A 24,754-nucleotide genomic window follows, 5' to 3' on the forward strand; every position below is an offset into this window, starting at 1 on the left:
AGTTAAAAGGAAACAGCAGGAGGGGCACATACCAGGCCCCCAAGCTGGTCACCGTTTTGGCGTAAAGCCCAGGCCAGGTGCTCGGATGTCCACTCCCCCAGCATCTGGAAGGAGTTGACCTGGCCGGGCCGGTCAATTACGGGCCCCCGGGACCCCAGCCGCTGCTGGCAGACATTGCCCAACACTGGCCCTTGAAGAATGGGACTCGAGCCCTGCCCACGAACAACAGCACTGACCCGCTGAACTGGATCCCGGGCTCCCGGCCCCCGGACGCCAGCGAGTCCTAGGACTGGACGCGCAGAAGGCGCGGAAGCAGAGCGGGTGGGTGCAAGGTGCCGCTGCCGTGAACCTTCCTGGCAACCGGTCTTGCCTTCCCCTGGGGAGGTGTGCGTGAGGTGCCCCAGAGGGGAAGAAAGGCGACAGAGCCCAGATGAATGGCAGAGGCAGGTTTAATGGTGCCACCTTGTCTTTTTTGTACATTGTAATGAGCCAAACGAAAAAAATGCAAGTAAAAAAAAAGTTTAATCACACAGCACTTTATACAGATATCGTAAGCAGTAGGCATTCACATCTCCACATGAACAACGCACCGGGAAGCACAGCCCCACCACTCTAGATGTTTCTCAAACAAGATACCGACTCAGGGCTCCAAGTGCCGCGGCCCGGCTCCGTCCTTCCCCGCGGCCGCTGCCCGCCGGGTGGTTACGGCACAGCACAGGTGTGGAGCCAGCGGAAGGCGGACAAGACGCATCATGCTTTGGCTTCTTTTTTTTTTTTGTCTTTTTTTTTCTAATAAGAGTTAATATCTTTGCTTTTGAGATTTATTTTCTTTCAACCTTAAATATTACATACATACACCAAAAATTACATAGCTGCAATGTGCTCAACAGCATCCTCTTAACCTGGAGCTTCACATTATCAAAAGCTTAGAAAACTTGTAAACCTCTGGGCCTGTCTCTGCGAGGGAGGAGAACCCCTGTCGGCCACCTCTCTCTCCCCAGATTGAGCCTGCAGAGTTTGTAAGCAACAGGAGGCCTCATCCTCAACCGAGAAAGAAAGAAAGAGAGAGAGAGAGAGAGAGAGAGAGAGAGAGAGCCGGTTCCTTCTATGTCACCTCCCAGGGTTAGCATGTGATGGTGGGAGGGGCAGAGTCTGCGGGAGGGGCCCCGGCACCTGCCCCGGCCTGGTCTGTGCCGCTGCCCTGCCTCCTAGGGCCCCCGGGGCGGGACGGGGCAGGGAGCAGACCGGCTTCGGCCCAAGCGGTGAGGCCGGCATGCCAGCACTGCGGAGCCCCCAGCCACCTGGGACGCAAGAGCAAGGCACCTACAGCTGTCTTCTTTTCCAGCAGCAACCTGGTCCTCATTCCATGTTATGCGCAAGGGCCACCACCACCTCTCCCGGGTGTCACCCTGAACCCGGCCTGGTCCCAACCTCTCTGAGAGAGCAAGTTCAACAGCCTGAGGGTTATCCTGTGAAAGGTCCAGAGCAGAGCCAGGAGTCGGCGACGGCAGCCACAACTCCCCAGCTGGGGGTGGAGGGGGGTGGGGTGGGGGGGCGGAGACAAGGGAGGATCCGGTGGCGGTGGCAGCGGGAGGACCCAGGAACGGGGACGCTGTGGGGCACCGAAGAGGTTGAAAGGGACGAGGGGGGAAACGCTGGAGCAACCCACACTTCATGCAAGGCACACCCACTCGTCCTGCGGCTGAGCTGCACGGCTCGTGGGGCAGAGCGAGCCCCCGAGCCAGGCCCTAGGAAGACCCCACCTCCGCCTTGAGACGGGGACGGCGAGGGAGCAAGTGCCGGGACGCCCTGCCTGGGTGACAAGTGGAAAATCAGCAACAGGTTTCAGATTCTCTTTGCCACAGGGCACCGGCCTGTTGGAAGATTGCTTCGGAAAAGAAACGGCAGCATCTCGTGAAACTTCTTGCACTTCAGCATCAAACTCACCTCGGGGAGAGGGCAGCGAGGGGCTTTCGCGTTGGGGACAGAGGAGAAAACGGGAAGATGGAAGGTTCCGGGGGAGGGAGCGAGCGGGCAGCGGCTGGCCTCTCCCCACGCGACGCTTCTTCCTCGAGGGCCGGCGGCTACTGGTCCCCCGCGCTCTCAGGCATGCCCGCCTCTAGCAGAGCGGCCCGGAACTGCGCCAGGACGCCCCGGATGCTCTTGATGAAACCCTTAGAGAGTGGGAAGAGAGGGAAGCCGATGTCAGGGTAGCCGCTCTTCTCGGGCAAGAAGCTCCGGTAGCTCTTCCTCCGCTTCTTTGGTCTGACACTGGGGGGCACCGGGGCGTCGGGCGCTGCCTCCGCAGTCTGGTCTGTGCGGTCCCTGCTGGCCGAGGCCGGGCCCTGGGCGCCGCCCTCCGAGTCTGAGCCCTGGGAGGCCTCTCCGGGGAACAGCCCTCCGTCCTCAGCTTCCTCTCGGCCGTGGTCCGAGAGCTCGGCCGCGGCGGGTGGCTCCGGGGAGCCGCCGTCCTTGGGGATCCCGTTGGGCAGCGCCTGGGCCCTCTCCGGCAGGGCGCGGGTTTCCAGCCAGGACTCGATGCGGTTCACCAGCCGCCAGCCACCGGTGCTGAAGTGCTGCCGGATCTCCTGCTCGAAGACCTCGGGCGGCCGCCGCACCAACTGGGTCATGGACTGCACCACGCGGATGAGCGCCATCTCGTTGTAGCAGCGACTGTTCTCGTACCCCTCCTGCAGGCCCCGGTCGCTGTCGAAGCCCGCCTCGTTGTAGTACGGTTCGTTCACCAGGATTAGACCTGGGGGTGGGAAGCCCGTCAGGGCCGGCCCGAGAACTCCAGGGCCGGCCAGAGCTACAGGCGGGACGGGGAGGACACGGAGGCCAGCGGCACCGCGCCCTCCAGCGGCTCTCCCCACCGGCGCCCCGCACCCTGCCCGCCGTACCTTGGATGGAGATGAGCACCTGGAGGAGGCTGGATTTGCTCGTCCACCTCTCTGTGCCCTGGAATGCACACGCGCACAGCCTCGTCAGCTCCGGCCCCGACACCCCGCCCTCCCCCCGCACCCCCCCCCCCCCCCCGCCGCCCTCCCCCGTCCCCACCCGGCTCCTGGCACCGTAGTCACCTTTCCGATCCAGGTGCCCAGGAGGCTGACGCACACCTTCCCGTTGTCATACAGGTTGGGGTTCAGGCGGCCACTGCACTGGGAGAGGTAGCAGAAGTGGGGGGGCACGGCTGGGTAGATGTTGGGGAGCTGGATGTCAAACAAGTAGAGGCCGTCCTCGTAGGGGGTGCGAGTGGGGCCCTTGATCAGGGCTGAGAAGAGGTCCTAGAGGGAGGGAGGAAGGGCTGAGGTCGGGGGGTGGGGGGCCTGCAGCGCAGGTGCCCGCGTGGCTCCAGACTCTACCGGCTACGGAGAAGCTAAACGTAAATACCTCTGTGCAGAGCCACGCGGCGTCTTTTAACTCCAGGCGTAAATAGAATTATCCGAAGTTGTGTTTATTTTACCAGGCTTTTTTTTTCCATTAAGTCATTACTTCTATTTTAAAAAATTTTTTTATTAAAAGAAATTTTTTTAATGTTTATTTTTGAGAGAGAGAGAGAGAAAGAGAGAGAGAGAGAGAGAGAGAGAGAGATGGTGCCTGAGCAGGGGCGGGGGCAGAGAGAGAGGGGGAGACACAGAATCCGAAGCAGGCTCCAGGCTCTGAGCTGTCAGCAAAGAACCTGATGCGGGGCTCAAACTCACGAACCGCGAGATCATGACCTGAGCCGAAGTCGGACGCTTAAGCAACTGAGCCACCCAGGTGTCCCTTATTTTTAAAAATTGTTTTAAATGGATGCTTTTCTTTCTGCCTTTTAAAAAGTTTTTTTTATTTATCTATTTTGAGAGAGAGCATGAACGAAGGAGGGGCAGAGGGGGAGGGATGGAGGGATGGAGGAATGGGGATGGGGAGGGGGAGAGGGAGAGACGGGGGGGGGGGGGGGGGAGAGAGAGAGAGAGAGACAGAGAAAGAAAGAGGGAATCCCAAGCAGGCTCTGTGTTGTCAGCGAACAGCCCGACGGGGCTGGCTCGATCTCACCACTGTGAGATCACGCCCCGAGTCAAAACCAAGAGTCAGACACTTGACCGACTGAGTCACCCAGGGGTCCTTCATTACTTTTATTTTTACTCTTTAAAACACCTGCCCTGACCTCCACCCCCATGAAGACCAACAATAATCACAACCAGTTAGAAAATGAAAGGACATCCTAGGGCGGCAAGGCTCTACCTGCTTTTGGGAACCGGAGGGATAGGGGATCTGGAATTCCAGCAGAAACGGTGGCAGAGCGCCAGAGACTCAGGTCACTAAGTCACCGGGCAGACGCCCCACAGATGCTCAAGATCTGTGCGCATGCCGGCGGAGGGGCGGCATCGGCAGCCAGACCCGCGCTCGGAACACGGGGTGACGGAAGGGCGAGGGCGGAGTGCCGACTGGACCGACAGCACCCTCTCCCGCGCTTTCCCACGCGGCCGCCCTGTGGGCCTCAAGAGAAGGCACGACTTCCCCGTCCCTCCGAGTGAGGCTTGGAAAACATGCTAGTCCCTTCTGTCAGCACAGCTGAGACCAGCCGGGAATTTCGCAAGTTTTACTAAAATCCAAGAACCAGCCAAAGTGTCGTTAAGAACCCGGAGCAGCACCGACCCTGTGGAGACCCCAGCCCCGCTCTGTGGTTTCCGGCCTGCGGCAAGAAGGTCTGAACAGTGCCTCTCTTCTGTCCTGGGGCCCCTTTCACCAGGGCTGGGCTGGGGCCCGGGTCAGAGTAGGGTTCAGCGTTGGGTTCAGCGTTTCGCACGAGGCCCAGCACACAGCAGGCGCCTGGTAAGCGTGCTGGATAAATGAGGGGCCAGGCGGACCGGGCCGGCCTGCGCCTGGAACGAGGAGGTGCTCACACGGCCTCTGGTGGCAGGACTCAACCCTGGGCCTGAGCCACGAAGACAGGAGTGGAAAACGCAATGCGGCATGGCCGCGTGACGGGACGCTATTCTGTAGCTAAAAAAGAACGAACTGGATCGACATCCATCAACATGGGGGGTGGGTCTAAAAAACTACCCGATTGAGTGAAACAAGCAACCCGCAGGTGACATGTACGAGGACGGGCTGTTCACGTAAAACAAATCACACGGAGTGTCTACGGGGACACATGAGAAGGTAAAGACATGAAAAGAGGGTCTCCTATAAGGAGACCCACAAAACTCAGTCGTGACTCCCAGGGGCGGGCTGAGGATTGCTCAAAGGCAACTTTCGCCTTTTCCACAACGTTGTAATATTTCAAGAGAACAGGACTCAGGTAAAGCTCTGTGCTTCAAAACTGACTTTTAACAGGAGGGAGAAAGGGAGGAGCCATGCGATCCGGACACACGTGCGGGGGTCCTGCCCCGTGAGGGGTGCGGACGGCCTCCCAGGTGCTGCCGGGTCCCGCGGCCCCCCGGGTACCAAGCACCCACACGAGCACGTCTGCAGCTGCCAGGCCCACGCCGGGCTACTTGCCATTCTGTCCTCGAAGGTCTTGACCATGATGCCGTCAGGCAGCGAGGTAGCCAGCAACGCCATCTCCTTCCGTACCGTGCTGAAGAACTTCTTGGCTTCCGGAGGCTGGAACTCAATTTTCTTAAAAGAGTGATTTGCTACAAGGCAAGAAAGAGCGGTCAATCGCTACCGGCAAGCCCCTGAGAGCTCTATCTGGAAACACAGCTGCCGCCCTTGGGAAGCCCGGCCCCGAGGGAGCGGCCGGCTGCTGGGTGTGCGCCCCGGACGGGGGGATAACCCCACGCGCTTCGCACCCGCCAGCCTGGCATCGGCACCAGTGACCACACCGGGGACGTGGCCTCCTCCCCTCAGGCGGCAGCTGGCCACCCGGCCTCCAGATCCGGCAAGAAAAACAAGGTGAACTCACAGGGTGCGAACTCCAGCACTGAGAAGACCTCGCCCTTAGCGCTGGTGAAGGTGACTCCGGGCTTGCCGCCGCACTGCTGACAGAGCACCGGGGTCTCGCTGGGCCACTCGGCCTTCACGGGTGACTGCCCCTCCGGCTTCTCCTCCTTGCGCTCCGTGTCTGGCATCGCCTCCATCTTCTCCTCCTCTGCGATGGCCACGTTGTCCAGGGTCTTCTTGAGATTTTCCTGCAGTTTCTTGATGTCATCCAGAAACTTCTTCTCCCGAGTCGGTTTCTCCGGCTCCACTGTGGGGGAGGTGGGCGAGCCTGTCAGGAGCTGCTCCACAGTCATGTTCTTGAGGCTCTCCAGGATCTTGATGGCCTCTTTCAGCTCCCGGAAGCTCTTCGGGGGCCCGTCTTTGCCGGCCTTCTCCATCAGCCCAGCCACGGGGGCAGCCATGGCCACGGCCCCCTGAATGGCGGCCGTGGCAGCCTCTTCGCTGATCACTACCCCCTTGTCCTCCTCGGGGGCCGCCGGCTGCTCAGTGGGCGGGATGGGGGGCTCCTCTATCTTGGGGTGCTCGTCCTCCACCAGCCCGTTGTCCGTCTCCCAGCTATCACTGTCGTCCTCCCACTCATCCGAGGACGCCCCGCTGGTGCTGCCTTCCACCGAGTCATAGTCCGACTCCTCAATCTCAGACTCGATGTTGTACAAGTGCTTGGGGGGGGGGGGGGGGGAGGGCGCGAAGACAGGCAATTCAGAGAGGCTCTGCTGGGCGCTCCGGGGCCCTCACTCTGGGGCCCGTCCCGACCCTCAGAGCGGACGGTGACTGGGTGCGTCGAGGCCTCGGCAGGCCCCTTCCACCCGTTCCCCCTCTCCTGTTCTCAACTCTGCAGTTGGGTCTCTCTGCACTAGCTGGTCCCCGGGTCTCTAGAAGGCGCCTCTGCCTGCCCCACACCTACTGCGGGGGGGAGGGGGGGCGGAGCGGAGCTCAAAACCCCAACCAACAGCCAAAGGCTGTTCCAGCCTCCCCTGCCCCTGTGTGCACCCCTTGGCCACCATTTGACCTTGATGGCAAATCCGGCCCCTCCCCTAGAGGATTCAGGTCAGCCACCTCCGTGGGGCTGCACGGGTAGCTGAGAACGTGCAATGGCGGGGGGGAGGTTCAGCAGAGCTGGCCTGTGTCACATCCTGTTCCCGTACCCTGGAATGGCCGCCCGGACGAGGGGGTGAGTGAGTCACTCCCTCCCCTACCCCGTGAAGGTGCCAGGAGAGGGGAGCTGGGGCGTGCAGATCAGCTCACACAAGGGGGGAGGGAAACGGTACTGAGAATAGCTTTGCTGCTCAGAGCCCACCAGCAGGGGCTGGGACTGGGGGCCAGCTCTTCTCCTTTCTCTTGCTGACGTGTGAAGAGTTTTCCTAGGACTGTTGGTGGGAAAGGCTCTATCTCCTATAGGAAGTAACCTGTGTTTCTCAGCACAGTGAGATGGGGACACAGGCAGATCTGGAAAGCTTGTGAAGATCTGCACACACCTGGCAACCTGGGGAACCTTCCAGGTGGGACAAGACTACGGGCCAGCTGTGGGCTGCCCCTCTGTTCTCCGGACTGCCCACACCACAGTTTTACGTGGGATAGCTCCTTCCTCTCAGGCGCTCTCTGAGACCCAAACGCCCCAAAGAAGAGACCCTCACCGGGAAGACCCGAGAGCCTGTCTCCCTGTTCCATGAGCAGCGACAGGAGACGAGCCACGGCTCCCAGCCCAGCTGCCACGGTGACGGTCTGGGCCTCAGCAGGGGCTTACCTGGGGCAGAATGATGGTCTTTGAGTTGTCAGCCCACACCACCTCCACCTTGCTGCTGACGTCCACACGGGCCACCTGGCCAACTGATGGCTGCAGGGCAACGGGACAGGGTCAAGGGAGCATCTCTCTGAAGGGTGAGGGCCAGATCATCTCCAAAAGGGAGCTCCGGCAATGGGTGACAAGGGCGAGGCCCTGAGAAGGGACACGGGTGCCAGCCCGAGGCCGCACACGGTGAGCAGCTCAAGCGTGGGGCCCTCTGGCTCCGGCACCGGCAGCCAGACACCAAGCCCCTGTTAACTCCCTTCCCGCTCAGCATTCCGCCCTCCCTGGGCTTCCTGACCTTCTCGGGACGGGGTTCCTGCCCTTCCTCGGCTCGACCCCACCTGATGTTCCCACCTGCTCGCCAAGGCACGGCTTGGACGCCCCCTCCCCCAGCCTCTCCGGTGCCCCCACGGCACTCAGGACCAGGAGTCGGACTTCCCCGCTAAACAGAACCACTGGGGCTCGGGGAGCAGCTGCGTGCAGTCTGATCCCGACAGGCAGGCAAATCCTTGTGGAGGCGCACGCGAGGGCACGCGGAGCCCGGAGGAGACCTGCAGGTCTGGTCTCCTGGAGCCACCCGGTGGCAACTCCGGGGATCGCAGATGCTGCCTGGGGCGGGGAGCCGGCATGGAGGCCATGAACTGGGGTGGGGGCGGGGCGGGCAGACCTCATCCTCCCTGTGAGGAGCTCCATCCTCAGTATTGCCGATGCGGATGACAATGTCCGTGGTGCGGAACCGGAAGTCAGGGTGGTCAGCAATGTCGTAGACGCTCACGTCCTCCTCTTCTCCAATCAGCTGGAGCACGGGATGGGTTGTCATGAGCCCACGGGCCTTACGGCCAGCCCACCAGAGCCCACCCTGAAGGAAGACGCGGGGGCTGCGCGTACCTCCACGTCATCACCACTGGGCCGCAGCTTGAACCACTTCACCATGCAGGTGCGGCCCACGTGGTCCCCAGACTGCACCACGCCGTAGACGGCGGGGTCTGGACAGGTCTGGACTGGGAAACCGGAGGAGGGAACGTGACTGAGGGCTAAGGAGCCCTGCCGCGCACCCCCCCCCCCCCCCCCCCCCCGCCGCCACTACATCGCAGGGCACAGGGCACAGGACCCGTGGCCTCTGCCAGGCTGGCAGAGGCCAGAGAAGGCTGCCCCAGTCCTTGAAGAAGTTCTTCAAAGGGGGCGTCTCCTCCCTGAGCCCGAGACCTCCGGCCCCTCCCTCCCAAGCGCTGCCCGGGCCCTCGGCTGGGCGGCCTTCTGGGGCCGGCACTACCTCGCTTGTCCACCACAAAGTCTCCGGGGCAGAATTCGTTGTTGTCCAGGTGGTGCACGGGAAAGAGGTCGTTGGAGCGGATGTTGCACTCCACGGAGCCGTCTTGCCACATCACGTCTGCCGAGGTCATGGTGGTCACCACCTCCACCGCCACCCTGCAGGCGCGGTGCATCCGGTCGGCCGGGCCGCACGCAACAGGCAAGGAAAGAAGGAGGAAAGACAGGTCCGTGAATGCTCCCCCGCACGTCCCGTGCCCCGGGACCTCCTCTGAGGCCTCGTTTGGGAGAGCCCGGTGAACGCGGTCCCGGAGGCCAGGCTCGGGGCCCACACGGTGCCTCCACGCCACCTGCCGGCCCCACTCCCAGAGCTCTCCTCTCCACGCAGGCCAAGGCCAGGCACCTACGCGGCCTCAGCTGGGCCCCCCCCCCGAGCCCGCGTGGGGCTCGCAGACTGTGCTCGCGTGTGCGGGAGCCACACGGACAGCCTCGGGCCGGACACTCAGCCAGGAGGGAGAGGGCGCCTCTGGGTTTACCTGTCCCCCGGCTTAAAGTCACGAGTGATTTTATTCTTCTTCCGCTTGTGTTTCCGCTTCAAGTTCTTGATAGACAAGGGGATGCTCTTTTTTCTACTTGTGCCGCTGCCACTCTGGGAGGAGGTGGTGGAGCTGGCAGAGGAGGTCACCGAGCTGGTGTCATCCGTGTCATCGGCGGCCTCGTCGTCCGCGTCCTGCTCTGCCGAGTGCAGCCTGTCGTCGCCACCTTCCTTCAGCAGGAAGGGGGGCAGCTGCTCCCCCGCGTCCTGGGCCTCCTCTGGGCCCTCATCCTGCATCTCCACCGGGCTGGCGGCCCCATCGGGCGTCTCCTCGGGGCTGACGGACCCCGTTTCGCTCTTGGCTTTGGCCGCTCCTTTCTTTCCCGGGTCCTCCATGGAATGGTCTCGGGAGCACTGCGTGTCCGGGGAGCAGGACATGATCCTCACGACCTGCTTCTTCAACAGGCGCTTCACCTATGAGGGCGGAGCAGGAGGCACGGGGGCTGTGGAGCAGCAGGGCGCCCCTGGCCCCACCCTGGGCATGTGGGACACCCAGGCAGCTTGGGGGGAGGGGGGCAGCGATACACATCGAGGTGGCCTGCAAGGTGATCGGGGCTGCCCCCCAAGGCCTAAAGCACAGACCGTCCTTCCCGGCCGTGGAAATAGCTCACGGCCGGCCGGTTCCTCAAACGCCCACCTATCCCAACCCCAAGGACGTACCTTCTTGGCCATAGAGCCCTCCCCCTGGGCGCAGTGTTTTTCTGGACATTCACAGGCAATCTTGGCCGGCTCTACCTTGGCTGGGAAGACATACAGACAGCGCTCCCCAAGCTGCCGCTGAGCATGGTCAAAGCATCCGAGACGCTTCACCCTGGGAGGGAGAGAAGCGAGGGCTGGACCAACGGTGATCTCGGCCCCCCCACGGCTCTCACTTGGGTCCAGAGACACGAGCAGGGCACGCTACCGGGGTCGCTGGAGTGGGCATGCTGGAGCCACTCACCTGCCTAGGTTTTCCTGGGTAATGACAGAGGGCGGGGGGCTGACGCTGTCCGTGCCCCCTGGACAGAAACTCTTGGTAATCCATGTGACTTTTAGCTCTACGACCTGCACCTGGGGATGGCGGGTGGGACAGGGCCTTAGTCGGCAGCTTGACGGCTTTCTCAGTTAAGCAGCTGCCCGGAGCCCACCTGACCTCCGGAGCAGGAAGCCAGACGGATCTTCCCGGCCTATGACCAAGTAGGACACCCCCAGAGCAGGCCCCGCCTGTAACAACTACAGCCTCACCCCACGGATCCCCACCCTGTCAGGGCCCGGCGGGTCCACCACTCACCGCTGTGCCACCTTGCTGGGTCAGGCTGGGGGACACCTGCCTAGCAGTTACCCCAAGACCACGCCCTGGCTTCCCTCTATCCTTAAAGCCCTTTCAGATCAAGAGGGCTAAGGGGCCTCTTGGTCCTCCGAGCAGACAGCAAGGGAGTGGTAAGAGCTCGGCACCAGGGCGCAGAGGCTGAGGCCCCGGCCCCACCCCAGCCTTACCTCTTCCACCACCACACGGAACTTGCTCTTCGTGCTGAGCACGGGCTTGACCCCAGACAGCCACTGGGCGCTAGAGAAGATCTTGGCGGGGCCGATGAGCACCTGGCCCGGGTAGAAGCCATAGGAGTCATCAAAGAAGAGACCCTGCAGGATGTGGGGCCAGAGAGAAAGTCCTTATGAGTGGCACCTGCCCAGGGGACAGTGCTCTCTGCATCTACGCCTGCCTCACCTCACACCTGCATGCTCCCCAGCCCTCTAAGCTAAGACAGACCCTAGGGCTCCGGAGCAGCACGCATCACATCTAAAATGCACATAAATCACCCAGGGAGCTCACTAGAATGTACACCTGACTCATTCCAACAAGCTCTCAGGCCAGGTCAGTGTTGTCGGTCAAGGGTGACACTTCGAGGGCTCTAGAGGGCAGGAGTCCCCACACCGGCCTGATCATGCGCCCTTCCCATACTTACTTATAAACATATACTATCGTTCTAAAATATCCGACTGTAACAACACAGCGTACTACTCTAATACTGAAGAGTGGCTATTTGTTAAAGAAAACATACAGTTAACAAAAGGCAAAGAGAAGTTCTAATACTTTCTGTCCAGGTCTAGACTTCTAGACTTTTGGTACGCACCCACCCCCTTTCTAGGAAACCACTCTGCCTAGAAGCAGCGTCTGCTCAGCCCGGGCCAGCTCGCAGCTCTCTGCTAAGAAGTCCTTCTTCCTGTGCGGCCCCGAGGGCAGAGGAACAAGAGACTCTGTCCCCTCCAAGCCCGCCCCCGGAGAAGCCTGCCTGGGTGGAGCAAACGTACAGAGTCGCTGACGTGGGGACAGACGTCATAGAGCTTGGCGCCATCTTCTGTGTTCATGGAGCACCTGAAACGGCGAACACGGGTTTGGTCTCCACCAGGGCACAATGACGGTCACACCGGCCCAAGTGGTTCCCCCGACACAAACAAGGCCCCGACCCCTGAGTACTGACTACCATTAAAAATTATCGAAAATAAAGCACCAACCCCTAACAGATGCTCTAAATTAGGCCAGGGCGACAGGAGACCAGCCCAGGGGCGGGCCCCCAGAGCCAGCAGCGCGCGTCACCGCAGCCCCACGAGAAGACACCCTCGGCCCTCCCCGGCCCGCGGGTGGCCCCTGCGGAGCGTGGCCCCGTATCACGGGTGAGCCGTGTACCTGGCACCGTTGGACAGCTTCAGGATGATCTGGTTCTTTAAGTCGTAGACCTTCCCCAGCCAGCAGTCATAGGCAATGTAGTCCCCGTACATGAAGGGCTGTGGACCGGGCCGCGGTGTGAGAGGCAGCGGGAGGCACTGGTGTGCAGCCCACCAGCTCCTCTTTGCCGGGAGACGGAGGAGGAGGGATCCGAGGAGCTCGCTGCCTGAGCCGCCCCCCCCCCCCCGAGTTCTACGTTGCACCCCGGCTCCCCCTCCCAGGTCGGAGGAGGGGGTGGCGGGGGGCGGGGGGGGGTCTGCCTGGCGGCAACGAGAGACCTGCGCCGAGGCCACGGAGCCTCCGAGGACACAGGGCTCCGGGGCAGGAGTGGGCTGTGGAGGTGGCAGGTGGAGGGTGGTTACGTGGACAAGTAAGCGATACGTAAGCAAGTGTCTCCCTGCTGGGAAAGGTTCTCACTCACACAGAAAAGGGGAAAGGAAAGAACGAACCTGAGCTGCTCAAACGGAACTAGAAGTATTGAGACAAAATCACATATTTTCATGTGTGCGTAGAAGAGGTGCTGACAAATTCAGACGTGCCTCCGGGTACACACACAGGCATCTCCTGGTGTGGTCCTGAGAGGCCCTGCTGGCGATCCGTATGCCCTACACACAGCCAGATTTCTGTTTAAAATGCCATTCCCCTCTGAAAGGAACCAAGGCTCTTGGGAGAAATGGCTGATTCCAGGGCCGGATCAGAAGAGGTAGAGAGTAAGAAGGTGCTTAAAACAAAACAAAACAAAAACCAAAAACAAGACCCGGGATGGGAAAGTGTCGAAAGGACACAGATATCAGCTTGAAGGGGCGCTTACTGGCCAAATCTGCAATAATTTAAGCAACAAAACACTGGCAGTGATGGACTGCAACCAACCGAACAGAAGGGGACCTCGGAGTCCGTACCGACGTAAAAAGAATTAAACGAACGAGGCTGAAAGTGAAGCTCTTCCGTACAGAATGCCAACTAATAAAAAGGACGAGAAGCCACCGTGCCATCAAATCACCACTCGGCAAGCATTAGAGGGCTAGCCGGCTCAGGTGGGAATTGCTAACGGAGGCTAAGGCTGGCGGATCGGGGTCTCAGCAATTATGGACACAACCCCGGAGCACCTCCCCGCAAAGCTGGCCGGCTCGGGTGGGAAGTGCTAACCGAGGCTGGGGCTGGTGGGCCAGGGTTTCAAAAGTAACAGGTTATTGACGCAACCCTGAGGCATCTCTCCCCAGAGCAGAATCCCTTGCAAAGGTGGTGTAAATGGTGACCTTGCGGAGAGGCTGGGCAGACACCAATACTGCCGGGATCACGACGACCACCCCTACTGTGGCCGCCGGATGTCACGGGCCAGGAAGAGCCCTGGGTGTTGCTGGGGCGGTCCTGACAAGGATGCGGGGTCTGAGTCTGGTCAGGAGGCCGATGACACGGCTCCGCGCTCAGGTCAGCCACTGGAAGGTACCAGGGCGTGGACAACAAAGACTGGGGAGCAGTTCCAGATGAGGAATCAAAGAGCTGACAACCGAATGCAAAGTGTGCTTCTGAATGGAGTCCCGGATCGGAGGGGAAAGGCCGTTGGAACAGCCGGATGGGGTCTCTGGGTCGGACAGATGCGTGCTAGTGCCACCTTCCTGAACGGGGGGCTGAAAGACGGGTTCCGGGTTTGGGGAAGTACGCACCGTAGTGCTTCAGGCCCGTGGGGCGCTGTGTCTGTAGCTTGCTCTCCAGCGTGTCAGAGAAAAGACTAGGGAGACAGAAGGAAATGTGGGGAAGGGAGGAGGAAGGTGATGGGGCAAACGGAGGGAAAGGTTGACCGCCAAGGAGCCCAGTGACACAGGGGGCATGGGAACGTACAGCTTTCCCTAAGTTTGAAATCACTTAAAAAAGAAACTAAGGAAGAAATTTGTTTTTTCAAAACAGTGTTAAAGAAGAAAGGGAGCGAGGGAAGGAAGACCCCACCAGCAATGCGTGCCGGAGGCACAGGGAGGTGTCCCGACCTCACGTCTGCACGGCTTCCTCACAAGGAGCGCCACTCAGGCGAGCCCGCCCCGGGAAGGTGCCCGGAAGGTGCGGTGCGCGTGGGGACAACCGGACAGACAGCAGAGGGCGGTCACCGGCGGGCGGGGCCGCTCACCCAGATGTGCTGCAGGTCCTTGCTGTTGACGGGGTAGATGATGCAGTTGGTGCCGATGAGCTTGACGGCACAGTCGATGCTGACGTCGATCACGGTGCCGCACTGGCTGTCCTGGGGAGGAGAAGGCATCCAGGCCCGAGCAGGCGCACGGCACCGGCCGCCAGGGCAGACCCGGCCCAGACACTCCCCAGGCAACCCCCGCGCCAACACTCACGGTGGATCGCATGTGCCGGACCACGTCCCGGGGCACCACAGAGCGGTCCTCTAGCTTCAGCTGAGAAAGAGAACACGGTGTGACAGAATGGCCTCTGATGTCATCACGGGGTGCGTTCCCCCCCAACTTCTGACTACGCTGTGACACACAGACAGCCAAGCACACAAACCCCAAGTGCCGAGCACGGCTTTGGCCAGCGCCACACACCCTCTAACGGCAGCCGGACTGACAGACAGAACTCCAGGCGCTACCTCCCGGAGCTCCAAAGGCAAACAGTATGGTGACCGAAGGTCGTTTCGATCATACCGAGAAGCGTGCCTAAACGACAGATCACATAAGGCCTCCTTCAAATGACAGGTTCAACAGCCCGTCACACAGCAAGACCGCTTTGCTAGGAGTGACATCCTTTTCCTACTTTCTGCGAGTGCCTGCCTGCGCCCCCACTGAGCGCTGAGTTACAGGGGGTGGAGGAGCGGCGTGACACCGGGCCACGTGGGTCACCCTGACGCCCGCTATCGCCTGACACGACCTCGTAATCTGGGCTATCCTTTCCGACCAGCCGCAGCCTGCTCCTTATCTACTGCTCCGCAGAGCCGAGCACAGCACCGCGGGGGAGCCCTCGCGACGGCCGGCTCTGGAGCCCCGCCAACTGCTCGGCGAGCACCGGACCCATCCCTTCACAGCCAGCCAGGCACAGCCTCCTCTGAGCGGACAGCCAGGGCCCCTCGAGGGCTGACCCCCGCCTCTGCCAGGCACGGGATCCCCCTCCAACGGCCCGGCCGCAAGACGGTGGTCGGGGACGCCCCTCGGGAATGCTTCACTGAGTCACGGTACCGGGCGAGTTTCTGACCGCCCACCTCCTTTGGACGGGCACCTCCGAGACCCCAAACCACAGGGGTGCGAGAGCTATTCTCTCAAACAACACCCAACCTCAGACTCCTCAGGCTCACTCCCCCAGTGCAAGGCCCAGGGCAGGGAAAGGTGAACTCCACGGAAGGAGAACTGAGACACCGGCTCAAGGTCACCGAAATTTTGGCAACGATGGCTGACACAAACCCTGCTATCAGTAGGATGATGTGATTTACAAAAAAGTAAAGGAGGAAGCGACGGGCCCCATTATCGACAAGCGATGGAGATTCTCCTACCTGGGAATATAAGCCCATGATCCAGCTAAGAGTAAGCCCGGGGGTTAAAATCAGGGGTCCCTGAGCCAGACACTTACACGTGCCAGCTCTGAAACCTCAGGAAAGTCACTTATGTTCACACGTGAGAGCAGCCGTCTGGGAGTGGTGGAGGGGATCACAAAGGCAATGAAAGCACAGACGGTCACAGGGCACCGGGCACACAGTAAGTGCTCAGCTAATGCCAGATCTGCTGTCTCCCAGGGCACAGGCTGAAGGCCCTCTGAGGTCAGGCCCTTCTTCCCTCTGCTCAAAGACCCCAGGAGGCTGTGAGGGGCCACAAGGAGCTCTGCTCAGGGTCTGCCGTGATGATGGTGCCACTTTTCTAACTCAAAGAACTTCTTATCCTGTAACCCTCTGTGCCCAGAGCTCTGGTCTGGGTCATGGTATTTTCGGTGCTGTCCCACCCTATCTCAAACCTCTGCTCCCATTTTAGACTTCAAAAGCCACAATTGCAGGTCTTCCCAAGTTGCCATAGAAACCAAAGTTACAGTGCCAGGAAATCCAATGGGAGAGGGGCTGCGCTGTGTGGGACACAGGGGTGCTACCCTTGGTGTGAGCCCTGGCCGTGGGCACAGGCCGCCTTATCTGCCCGGGGATCCCTGAGGAGAGCCAGCCCCAAGTTGAGTCTGCAGATCACGTCCCCACCGAGGGGTCTGTGTCGGGCCCGACAGAGCTTCAGGGAAGGGACGGGCACAGGCCCAGCTCCCGAATCAGTGTAGTCTGTGATGGCACGCCGCCCGGCCTCGCGGCACCCTGGCCCGAGGGACGCTGCTCCTGAGGGTGGGTGGGTGGGACCGAGGCGACCGTTCCGAGGCCAGAGCGGGAACGGCACGTGGGTGAAGGCTGGCGTCACTGCAAGGCCAGAGGCGGGCTTCCTCCACCCTGCCTTCGTGAGCCCGCGCGGAAGGCGGCAGGGCAGCAGTTCACGGTGTTCTTGGGAGAGGGGAGCTGGGGAGCAAACACCGGCCTCCGGGTATGGCTCTGCCGACCTCCCCACCTGGTCCTCAGGCCCTTCTAACCCTCTGTGACAAGGAGTGACATTTCTCCAAAGCCCTGACAACGCGGGGAGGGGAGCGGAGTGGGAACGGCAGGGAGCAGAAAGGGGTGTGGCGGCCACGGGTCTGGCTACACAGCCTTCCCTCGGGAATTCCAGACGGTGAGAGAAGGGCGTCTGGAAGGGCTTAGATCAACCTGCAAGGTTCTCGCTGATCTTTCACAACCTTCCTCCCCAGCTCCCTACGTCCCACCCACACGGGGCACCGCCTGTGTCCACACAAGCCAGTCCTCCCCCTCCTAGGCGCCTCTGCACCGCACAGGTCCTTCCAAACGCTCTCCTTTCCTCGCCCCACTCCCGTCACGTGCTACCTGCATCGCGAAGGCTCTCCACAGCCCCACTCTGGGAGGCACCTCAGTGCTCCCGGGGGCTCGGGAGCTCTGGAGTCCTCTGCCCACGGCACCGCCCAAGTGCGACAAGCAGCTTCCTCGGTGCTTTGTGTGTTGTAACCTGTGAGGTCCTCCAGGGAGCTCCGAAGCACACTACTCCGGCCATTCCCATGTTACAGAGAAGTAAACGGAGACAGAAAGAAAACACAGCTCCACGGAGGTGGACCTTGACTTGAACTCAATCTGGCTCCAGGGGCCATTCTCTTAACCGCACAAAAAGCCCAACCCTCCCTGGAGCCGCAAAAATGAGAAGCGAGTAAAACGCGTTCCTGGAAGGTCCATCACAGTGGAAGACAGCGGATCAGCGCTGTATTCATTCCTGGGCCGGGGATGCAGAGATCGGGCACCCAGACGGCGGGCACTGGAGGCCAGCACTAGAGGGCGCTGTGCCCGCTCTAGGAAAATGCCGGGCTCTGGAGCTGAACCAGCCGCGAGGCAAAACCTACCAGTGATTTTCTGGTAGGTACACCCTGACTGCAGTTGCCGAAAACTCGTTACCGGAGTGGGATCTGAGGTGGGGGATGGACAGGTCTCTAAACTGCTGAACAACCTCTGAGGAGGGGACTATCAACATTTTTTGAGAGTGCAGCTGCCAGAGGCTTCCGAACAGGGGGGAGAAAAAAGATACCACACCAAAATGCTGACCTGTCTCCGAATGAGAAGGGACTGTGGATGGCTTTTAAAGGGAGCGTGCATTACTTCAGACGATTTTGGGACACGACTGTGGGACGTCGTTTGCTCCCCCCGCCTGCTCTGGAAACAGCGACGCTGGCGCTGCCCTGCGGGAGGAGAGCCAGGCCTCACAGAGGAGGTGACTCATCTGAACAATGATGACTGAGCACCGGCCATGGGCCAGGCGCTGGGGAGACAAGTGCCTGCTCTCACAAAGCTTAAGCTCTAGCGCAAGGAGGAGACGCACGCGTGTGAGTGCACACACGGGTCAGGCGGTGCTAAGTTCCATACAGAAAAAAAAAAGGCAACTCAGGGGCAGGGGTGAGAGACCAGGGAGGGGAGGAAGCAAGAGTGAGTGAGTTATTTTATTTACTTTTTAAAGTAGGCTTCGTGCCCAATGCAGAGCCCAACGTGGGGCTTGAAGTCGCGACCCTGAGATCAAGACCTGAGCTGAGATCAACAGTTAGATGCTTAACCAACTGAGCCACCCAGGCACCCCAGTGAGTGAGTTCTTTTCAAGGCTGGTCAGGAAAGGTCACGCCAAGGTGCCATCTGACCGGAGATCTGAGTACAAGAAGGCGGTGAGCTTTCCAAGCAGAGAGAAAGGCTGCCGCAAAGACCCTGTGGGCCTGCGTGTTCTATGACCAGCAAGGAGGGCAGTAAGCAGATGAGGCTGGCGCATTCAGGCCTTGGACAAAGACCCATTCCATCCAGTGCGGGGCTCGGAGCAGAGCGCGTGCATGACAATAACGTTAAAAGGATCCTCTGGCTGCCGGCTGCAAAGAGGGGTAGGGAGACCAGTTAGCCAAGTGGTTCTCAACTGGGGGCGACTTTGCTCCCCAGAGAACATTTGGAGTGTCTGGAGGCATTTTTCATTTCACTGTCACCACTGGGAAAAGGGGTTTCTGGTACACAGTGGGGAGGGATGCTGCTAAACGTCCAAGGAAGCACAGGACAGCCCCCCACCCTATTGTCCCTGATGCCATGACAAAGAATGCGCTGGCCCAAAGCATCAGCTGCATTGAGGCTGAGAAGCCCTGAGGCTGCCCCCAAAATGGTGGCAGGAGGGAGACAAGAGCACTGGGGGAAAGGATCGCCCTCCATACAGTCTCATCAGAAGGCAGAGCTCACTGGGGCGCCTGGGTGACTCAGTCGGTTAAGCGTCCGACTTCGGCTCAGGTCATGATCTCTCGGTCTGTGAGTTCGAGCCCCGCGTCGGGCTCTGTGCTGACAGCCTGGAGCCTGCTTCGGATTCTGTGTCTCCCTCTCTCTCTGCCCCTCCCCTGCTCGTGCTCTGTCTCAAAAATAAGTAAAAACATTAAAAAAAAAATTTTTTTTTTTTTTTTTAAGAAAGAAGGCAGAGCTCATAGTTGGGGAAGCAACACAGATCACAGGGAAAAGGCAACACGGCAGGGAGGCTAGGCACTTCCATCACCTCCATTTGAGCCCCACGGAGCTCTGCTCTGACCAGGAGGACTACTCTCCTCTCCCTGCCCCCCACCCGAGGTGCACACTGCTTCTGAGCTGGGGTCTCGGGGCCCACCACTGACAACACGACAGAAACACGAGCTGGTCCTGCAATCCTTGGTCTAGACCCTCACTCATAACATTGCTCTTTATTGACCTGGAGGAGCCCAAATTCACGATATCAAACTGTTTCAAGAGTAGAAAAAGGCAAACTGAGGCTGATCAACAGGTTGAAAATGCAAGAAGCTGCTTTCAAGCGGACCGAACGTCACATCCGTAGGACTGGGTGGCCGTAAGGGCTGGCCTGCTCAGTGGAGGCCAAGCACTTGCTCTGGGGAAAAAAAGTGGCTTTGTACCTGGTCAGGAGCCCGAGCACAGGGGCCCCCAGTGTGAGAGGGGAAGCGGCAGAAAGTCCCCAACAAAAGGCAAAGGAGGGGCCTTAAAGGTACCTGAGCATCTGTGTCAGGGCTGGAACCCGCCCACCAGCCACCGCCATCTCCTGTCAGACTCTGGTGAGGGCCACAACACAAGCGAAGTGGGTAGATCTCCTTAAGTACCACCCGAGAAAAACCAACCTGGTCTTTGCTGGGGGGGGGCGGGGGGCAGTGATATTCTCACCACCAGACTCTCAACTTACAACCAGAAAGAGCTTCAAACCCAAAAGGTACGGCATCATGCCAAGCACCCACGGGCACCTAATAAAGTCTCAGATCACAAGGACAAGCTGGCTGCCAGCCCCTCACGGTGCCCTGGTGAGCAAGTGGAAAACCGGGGACAGCCGGCAGCGGGCCCAGCTTGGGTTTATATTCAGAGTGAGGTTTTACTACACTCCCCTCGACTGAGCCAGGCCCGAGACCCCGGGGAGACCGCTCAGGGGCCTCACGGTGCTCAGCAAGGAAACCAGAATCTTCTGAGCTACGCTGCTGCTTTGCCCGGTGAGGGGAGGTGGAGGGCAGCGTGGCCCAGCAGACGCACGTAGGAATCAGGCTGTTTACCTAGGCCAGGACTCAAAGAACAGAGTCCTGAAAGGAATATGAGGTCAGACGAGCACTGGAAATTTCTAAAGGCTTATTACTTCCCAAGGGGTAACAACCCCATACAGCCTGAGCCGAGGCTGAGTCCAAGCCGTACTGGAGAAGGATGAAACAGGTCGACAGGGGCTTCCACTTGTGACGAGGACCCCAGGGCCTCCTAAGCAGACCCCCACCCCTTCAGTGTCACACACACTTTTGATGCTGTCCCCGAGCCTGAAGGGCCTAGCCACACTGCCTGTGGGCCGGGTCCACTGCAAGCACCGCGCCGCACTGGGTGGGGGGGTGGGGGGGGAACCCAGCAGTAGAGGGGGCATGCTGGTGAGTGCACACACATGTGCTCCGCCGGCTTCCATTTGGGGAGGTGAGAACAGAGGAAATCATTCACCAGGAACTTTGCTGACACCTAGGATGGAGGCCATTTAATTTCTTTAGAGCTTCCTGTAAGTTCAGGGCTAGAGAGAACATCCAAATGTACAAGGAGTGAACACTGCCTTTAAAGAATTTACGAGCACCTGGCACGGAGATGGGTGGGGAGGGGGATGGTCCAGTGGCCTTAACCCTTTCCCCTCCCCGAGGTAACTGCAACTGGGTGGCCAGAGAAGCTAATTATGCCAGACTGGGAAGTTTGTCCTGCAGCGAGGACTTCTAGAAAAGTTTTGGAAATCCCAGAATGAATGGAATGCTCTCTAGAGCAGTGTTTTCCAAACTGTGGGCTGTGACCCATTAGTCAGGAAATCAATTTAGGGGCACCTGGGCAGCTCAGCTGGTTGAGCGTCCAACTGTTGGTTTGGCTCAGGTCACGATCTCCCAGTTCGTGAGTTCGAGCCCCAAGGTGGGCTCTGAGCTGACAGAGCGGAGCCTGCTTGGGATTTCCTCTCTCTGCCTCTCCCCCTGCTCAAGCTCTCTCTCAAAATAAATAAACTTTGAAATCATGATGTAAAATTTAATATTCTACAGTGGGTCGCTTTCAAGAAGCTTGAGAGCCCCCACCCTGCCTACCTATCTGCCCGGTGCCTGTGCCCGGCTCTACTGGTTCTCTCTGGCTATGGTTTTGGCCAGTTGCATCCAGGAGAGAGAAACAGCTCATCAGAAGCTGGTCTGGAGCCAAAAACAAGCAAACAAACAAAAAACCCCAGATCTGTATGTTCACACGTAGACACTGTGGGAGTGGGGAACCTCGAACTCTGTGACATTACTTACAAACGTCAGTATGGTGGCTTTCAGAACCGGAAAACCGGAAGTGAGAGGAAATGGCACGTGAGCCCGAATTCCCCATTCACACTGGGTCTGGGGATGTGACTGGTCAGGGATTCTAGCATATGCCAGGGTAAGGCCTTTCTCAGAGCAGGTGACCATCATGTGGCCAGCCCCGGACAACCCAGCAATCAGCAAGCTGCCCACCTGAGGACAGAAGGTTTTACCAGCAAAACACAAATGGCCAGAGGGCCTCCCATGCATGGGGAGGAGAGAACAGCTGGAAATGTCTGGGCAGTATGGAAGAAAAGACAAAGGTCAGTGCCCCTAACCAGAAAATCCTATTAATCGTGGAAATTATTCATCGGAAGTTCTGCTAAAGCCAAAGACTGAGGTCAATTAATTCCATAAGTTTTTAGTGTTTTCTATAGATTCAGAATGAGACAAGAATAAAAATCTGTAGGAATATGCACATACGTTTAGATGGGGAGAAAAAATGAAAATACGTGCAAACATTTATAAACAATACATACACATACACTGCTTAGCTGGGTAGGGAGAAGAAAAACTCCTGTTTCTGGATGGTTGGTGGGAGAAGGTGGGAAGGGCCAGGCTGCACAGGAACTAACCATCAGAGATACAGGCAAGGGATGTCCACCACCTCCTCTGCGTCAGATGAAAACTGGCCAGGCCTCTGTGCTCTCAGCCCCCAGGGGCAGCACTGTCCCCAGGGAGCGCCCTCTTTGATCCCACACCCCAGACACTGCAATCTGGGCTGGGCAATGCGGCATGACTGCATCACTGCCTGGAAAGTGCAGCTGCAGCTCGCCAGCTTGCTGGAATGGCCTGGGAGGCACAGCCTGCCCCAGGGGGCAGAGCAAGGGGACCGAGTCCAACTGCCTGCGAAGTGAGGGGGCAGGACTGGGGAGCTGCGCCCGCGGCAGGCCAGCTGGAGCCTGGGCAGCAGGGCTGGGTCTCTATAGATGCCGTGATGTTTGGGGTGCGGTGCGTGCATTCGGTGGCAAGAGGCCGCAGGGACATAGAACAAAACCGCCCATGACTCCTGGATTTGAAGGGAGGGTACAAACAGGAAGCTTTAGGAGGAAACCTCCCTCCTCAAGGAGCATGACTAAAAGGTAGAAAAGGAAACAGTAAACACGACTTCTTCTTCTGTTCTTGGGGCCAGGCTGCTGTCCTAGGGCTGCTGGGCATCCCTGGGGGTAAGCACGCCGCAGGCCAACTGTCCAGGCGCAGAGAGGGCTCATGGCCTCATCGCTGCCTTCCAGACCTCCACCACCTGATGTCAGGTCGGCTCAGGGAACGACAGACCTTTACTGAGCTGGCACAGTGTAGGGAGGAGTGCCACACGCTCTGCCCCTTGCAGACCTCACAGCCTCTACAAGGGGCTCCACCATTACCGGAGTCCGGGGGGCTTGGAGAGGCAGGTGAGCTGCCCAAGACCGCCCTGGCAAGAGCACTCCAGAGCCGGTTTTGCAAACTTGCCCTTCCTCATCTGGCAAGCGTGACCTACGGCGCAGCCCTCGGGCATGGCGCTGGCCAACGAGAACCGTGCTGACGCGGTGTGGCCCCTGACGGCAGCCCCGCCATCTTCCCAGAGCTTACTGAAATGCAGACTCCCAGGTCCCACCCCAGCTCTGCCGCCTGGGAGTCCACATGTTGACAACATCTCTGCTCTCCGGGTGACCCGTGCGCACGGTACGCCGTCTTCACGTAACAGAGGGTCTCGACAGAGAGGGTATCAGGATAGAGGGAGGGACAGCCCTGTCCCAAGTGCACTGCTCAGTCCAAAGCCCCAGGAGGGTATTCTGAGAATAGGCATTCTGAAAACACTACCCCCAAACCTGGCTATTCTAACTAGCACTTTAAAGGCGACAAGGGAGGAGGAGAAATAGCTCAAAGGGACTGTCTCCGGGTCCAGTGGGGTGGGCCAGGCCCACTCTCCAACCGTAAGGGACCCCACGTGGAAGAAACATACCCTCCCTGGACCCACAACCGACCTCTGCTTGTTTCCCAAACACCTGCGGTTACTACCTCCCGGCAGATGAGTACCCTATATCCTGGGGTACTGCGTGCCACTTGGGCACCAGATGGCCCTGCGGCTGGCACACTAGGGGCTGAGCTTACCTCTGGGTCTGATCGTTAAGTCTCAAAAACCCTGAGTGCCCAGCGCTCGCCCATGGCAACTTGCGGTAGGATGACACGGCTCATTGGGCTGGGACTTAAGATACTTGCAGACGAAACGGCAGAGTCGCTGAGACTGGGGTAAGACAGCAATCGTGCTGTCGCATCGAGGTGGCCTGTCTCCCTACCGCACAACCACCAGGCCCGGCAGAGGCTGGTGCTGCACTGGGGACGTCCTCTCACCTCCCCGGGTGTTAGCCGCCTCATCTGGAACAACAGCCCTGGGCCGGGCAAGCTCCGGGCTCTTCCAGCTTGAGCTCATTCCCTGTAACATCGGGGGGAGGGGGGGGGGGCGGGGGGGGGCAGGGGCAGGTTTCTAGCACCTGCCCGCCGCTGTCACCACGGAGGGGCAGTCTGTTTGGAGCGTGCATCCCTACAGACCTCTCAAGTAGGCAGGCTAAACAGAAAGATGTCCCTGGTCTGCCCGGTCTAAGAAAGCCCCACGCCAGGAGCACCTGGGCCCAGCCTGAAGCAGGCGCCGCCTCTGAGGTACTTACAGAGCCGCTGGAGAAAGCGAACACACACACACACGCGCGCGCGCGCGCGCGCGAGGTAACGTCTACAAAGACTGAAACAAGATGCAACAATTAGCGTAAGGGCACATCTGGATCTAGATATCACTAGGAAAAAACCTTTTACAAACTGAAGGGATTTTAGGTACAACAGGGGAGCTATTTCAAGAAAACCCACAAGAGGGGCGCCTGGGTGGCTCGGTCAGTTAATCGTCCAACTTCAGCTCAGGTCATGATCTCACGGTCCGTGAGTTCGAGCCCCGTGTCGGGCTCTGTGCTAACAGCTCAGAGCCTGGACCCTGTTTCAGATTCTGTGTCTCCCTCTCTCTCTGCTCCTCCCCTGTTCATGCTCTGTCTCTCTCTGTCTCAAAAATAAATAAACGTTAAAAAAAAAAAAAAAAAACCCACAAGAAATCTTATAGTACACAAAT

At 59.4% G+C, this 24,754-nt stretch overlaps 1 protein-coding gene across 1 annotated transcript in view; it reads right to left on the reverse strand.

Annotated features, from left to right (window-relative positions):
- Positions 1-431: 431 nt before the first annotated feature.
- The window catches only part of UBE2O (ubiquitin conjugating enzyme E2 O), a 57,538-nt gene continuing 33,215 nt past the window's right edge, over positions 432-24,754 (reverse strand). Inside the window, exons 2-18 of the mRNA XM_078438116.2 lie at positions 14,616-14,675; positions 14,402-14,512; positions 12,244-12,341; positions 11,868-11,931; positions 11,055-11,198; positions 10,519-10,628; positions 10,239-10,389; positions 9,520-9,992; positions 8,988-9,142; positions 8,603-8,715; positions 8,382-8,510; positions 7,673-7,762; positions 5,891-6,587; positions 5,485-5,621; positions 3,081-3,284; positions 2,901-2,958; positions 432-2,755 (exon numbers count right to left, since the gene is read on the reverse strand). Of these exons, the coding sequence (XP_078294242.1) occupies positions 2,085-2,755; positions 2,901-2,958; positions 3,081-3,284; positions 5,485-5,621; positions 5,891-6,587; positions 7,673-7,762; positions 8,382-8,510; positions 8,603-8,715; positions 8,988-9,142; positions 9,520-9,992; positions 10,239-10,389; positions 10,519-10,628; positions 11,055-11,198; positions 11,868-11,931; positions 12,244-12,341; positions 14,402-14,512; positions 14,616-14,675 (3,465 nt within the window). The 3' untranslated portion in view covers positions 432-2,084. The remainder of the gene's footprint in view (positions 2,756-2,900; positions 2,959-3,080; positions 3,285-5,484; positions 5,622-5,890; positions 6,588-7,672; positions 7,763-8,381; positions 8,511-8,602; positions 8,716-8,987; positions 9,143-9,519; positions 9,993-10,238; positions 10,390-10,518; positions 10,629-11,054; positions 11,199-11,867; positions 11,932-12,243; positions 12,342-14,401; positions 14,513-14,615; positions 14,676-24,754) is intronic.

This window comes from Panthera onca, chromosome E1 (genome assembly GCF_046562875.1).
Source record: "Panthera onca isolate mPanOnc1 chromosome E1, mPanOnc1 haplotype 2, whole genome shotgun sequence".
Classification (NCBI taxonomy): domain Eukaryota; kingdom Metazoa; phylum Chordata; class Mammalia; order Carnivora; family Felidae; genus Panthera; species Panthera onca.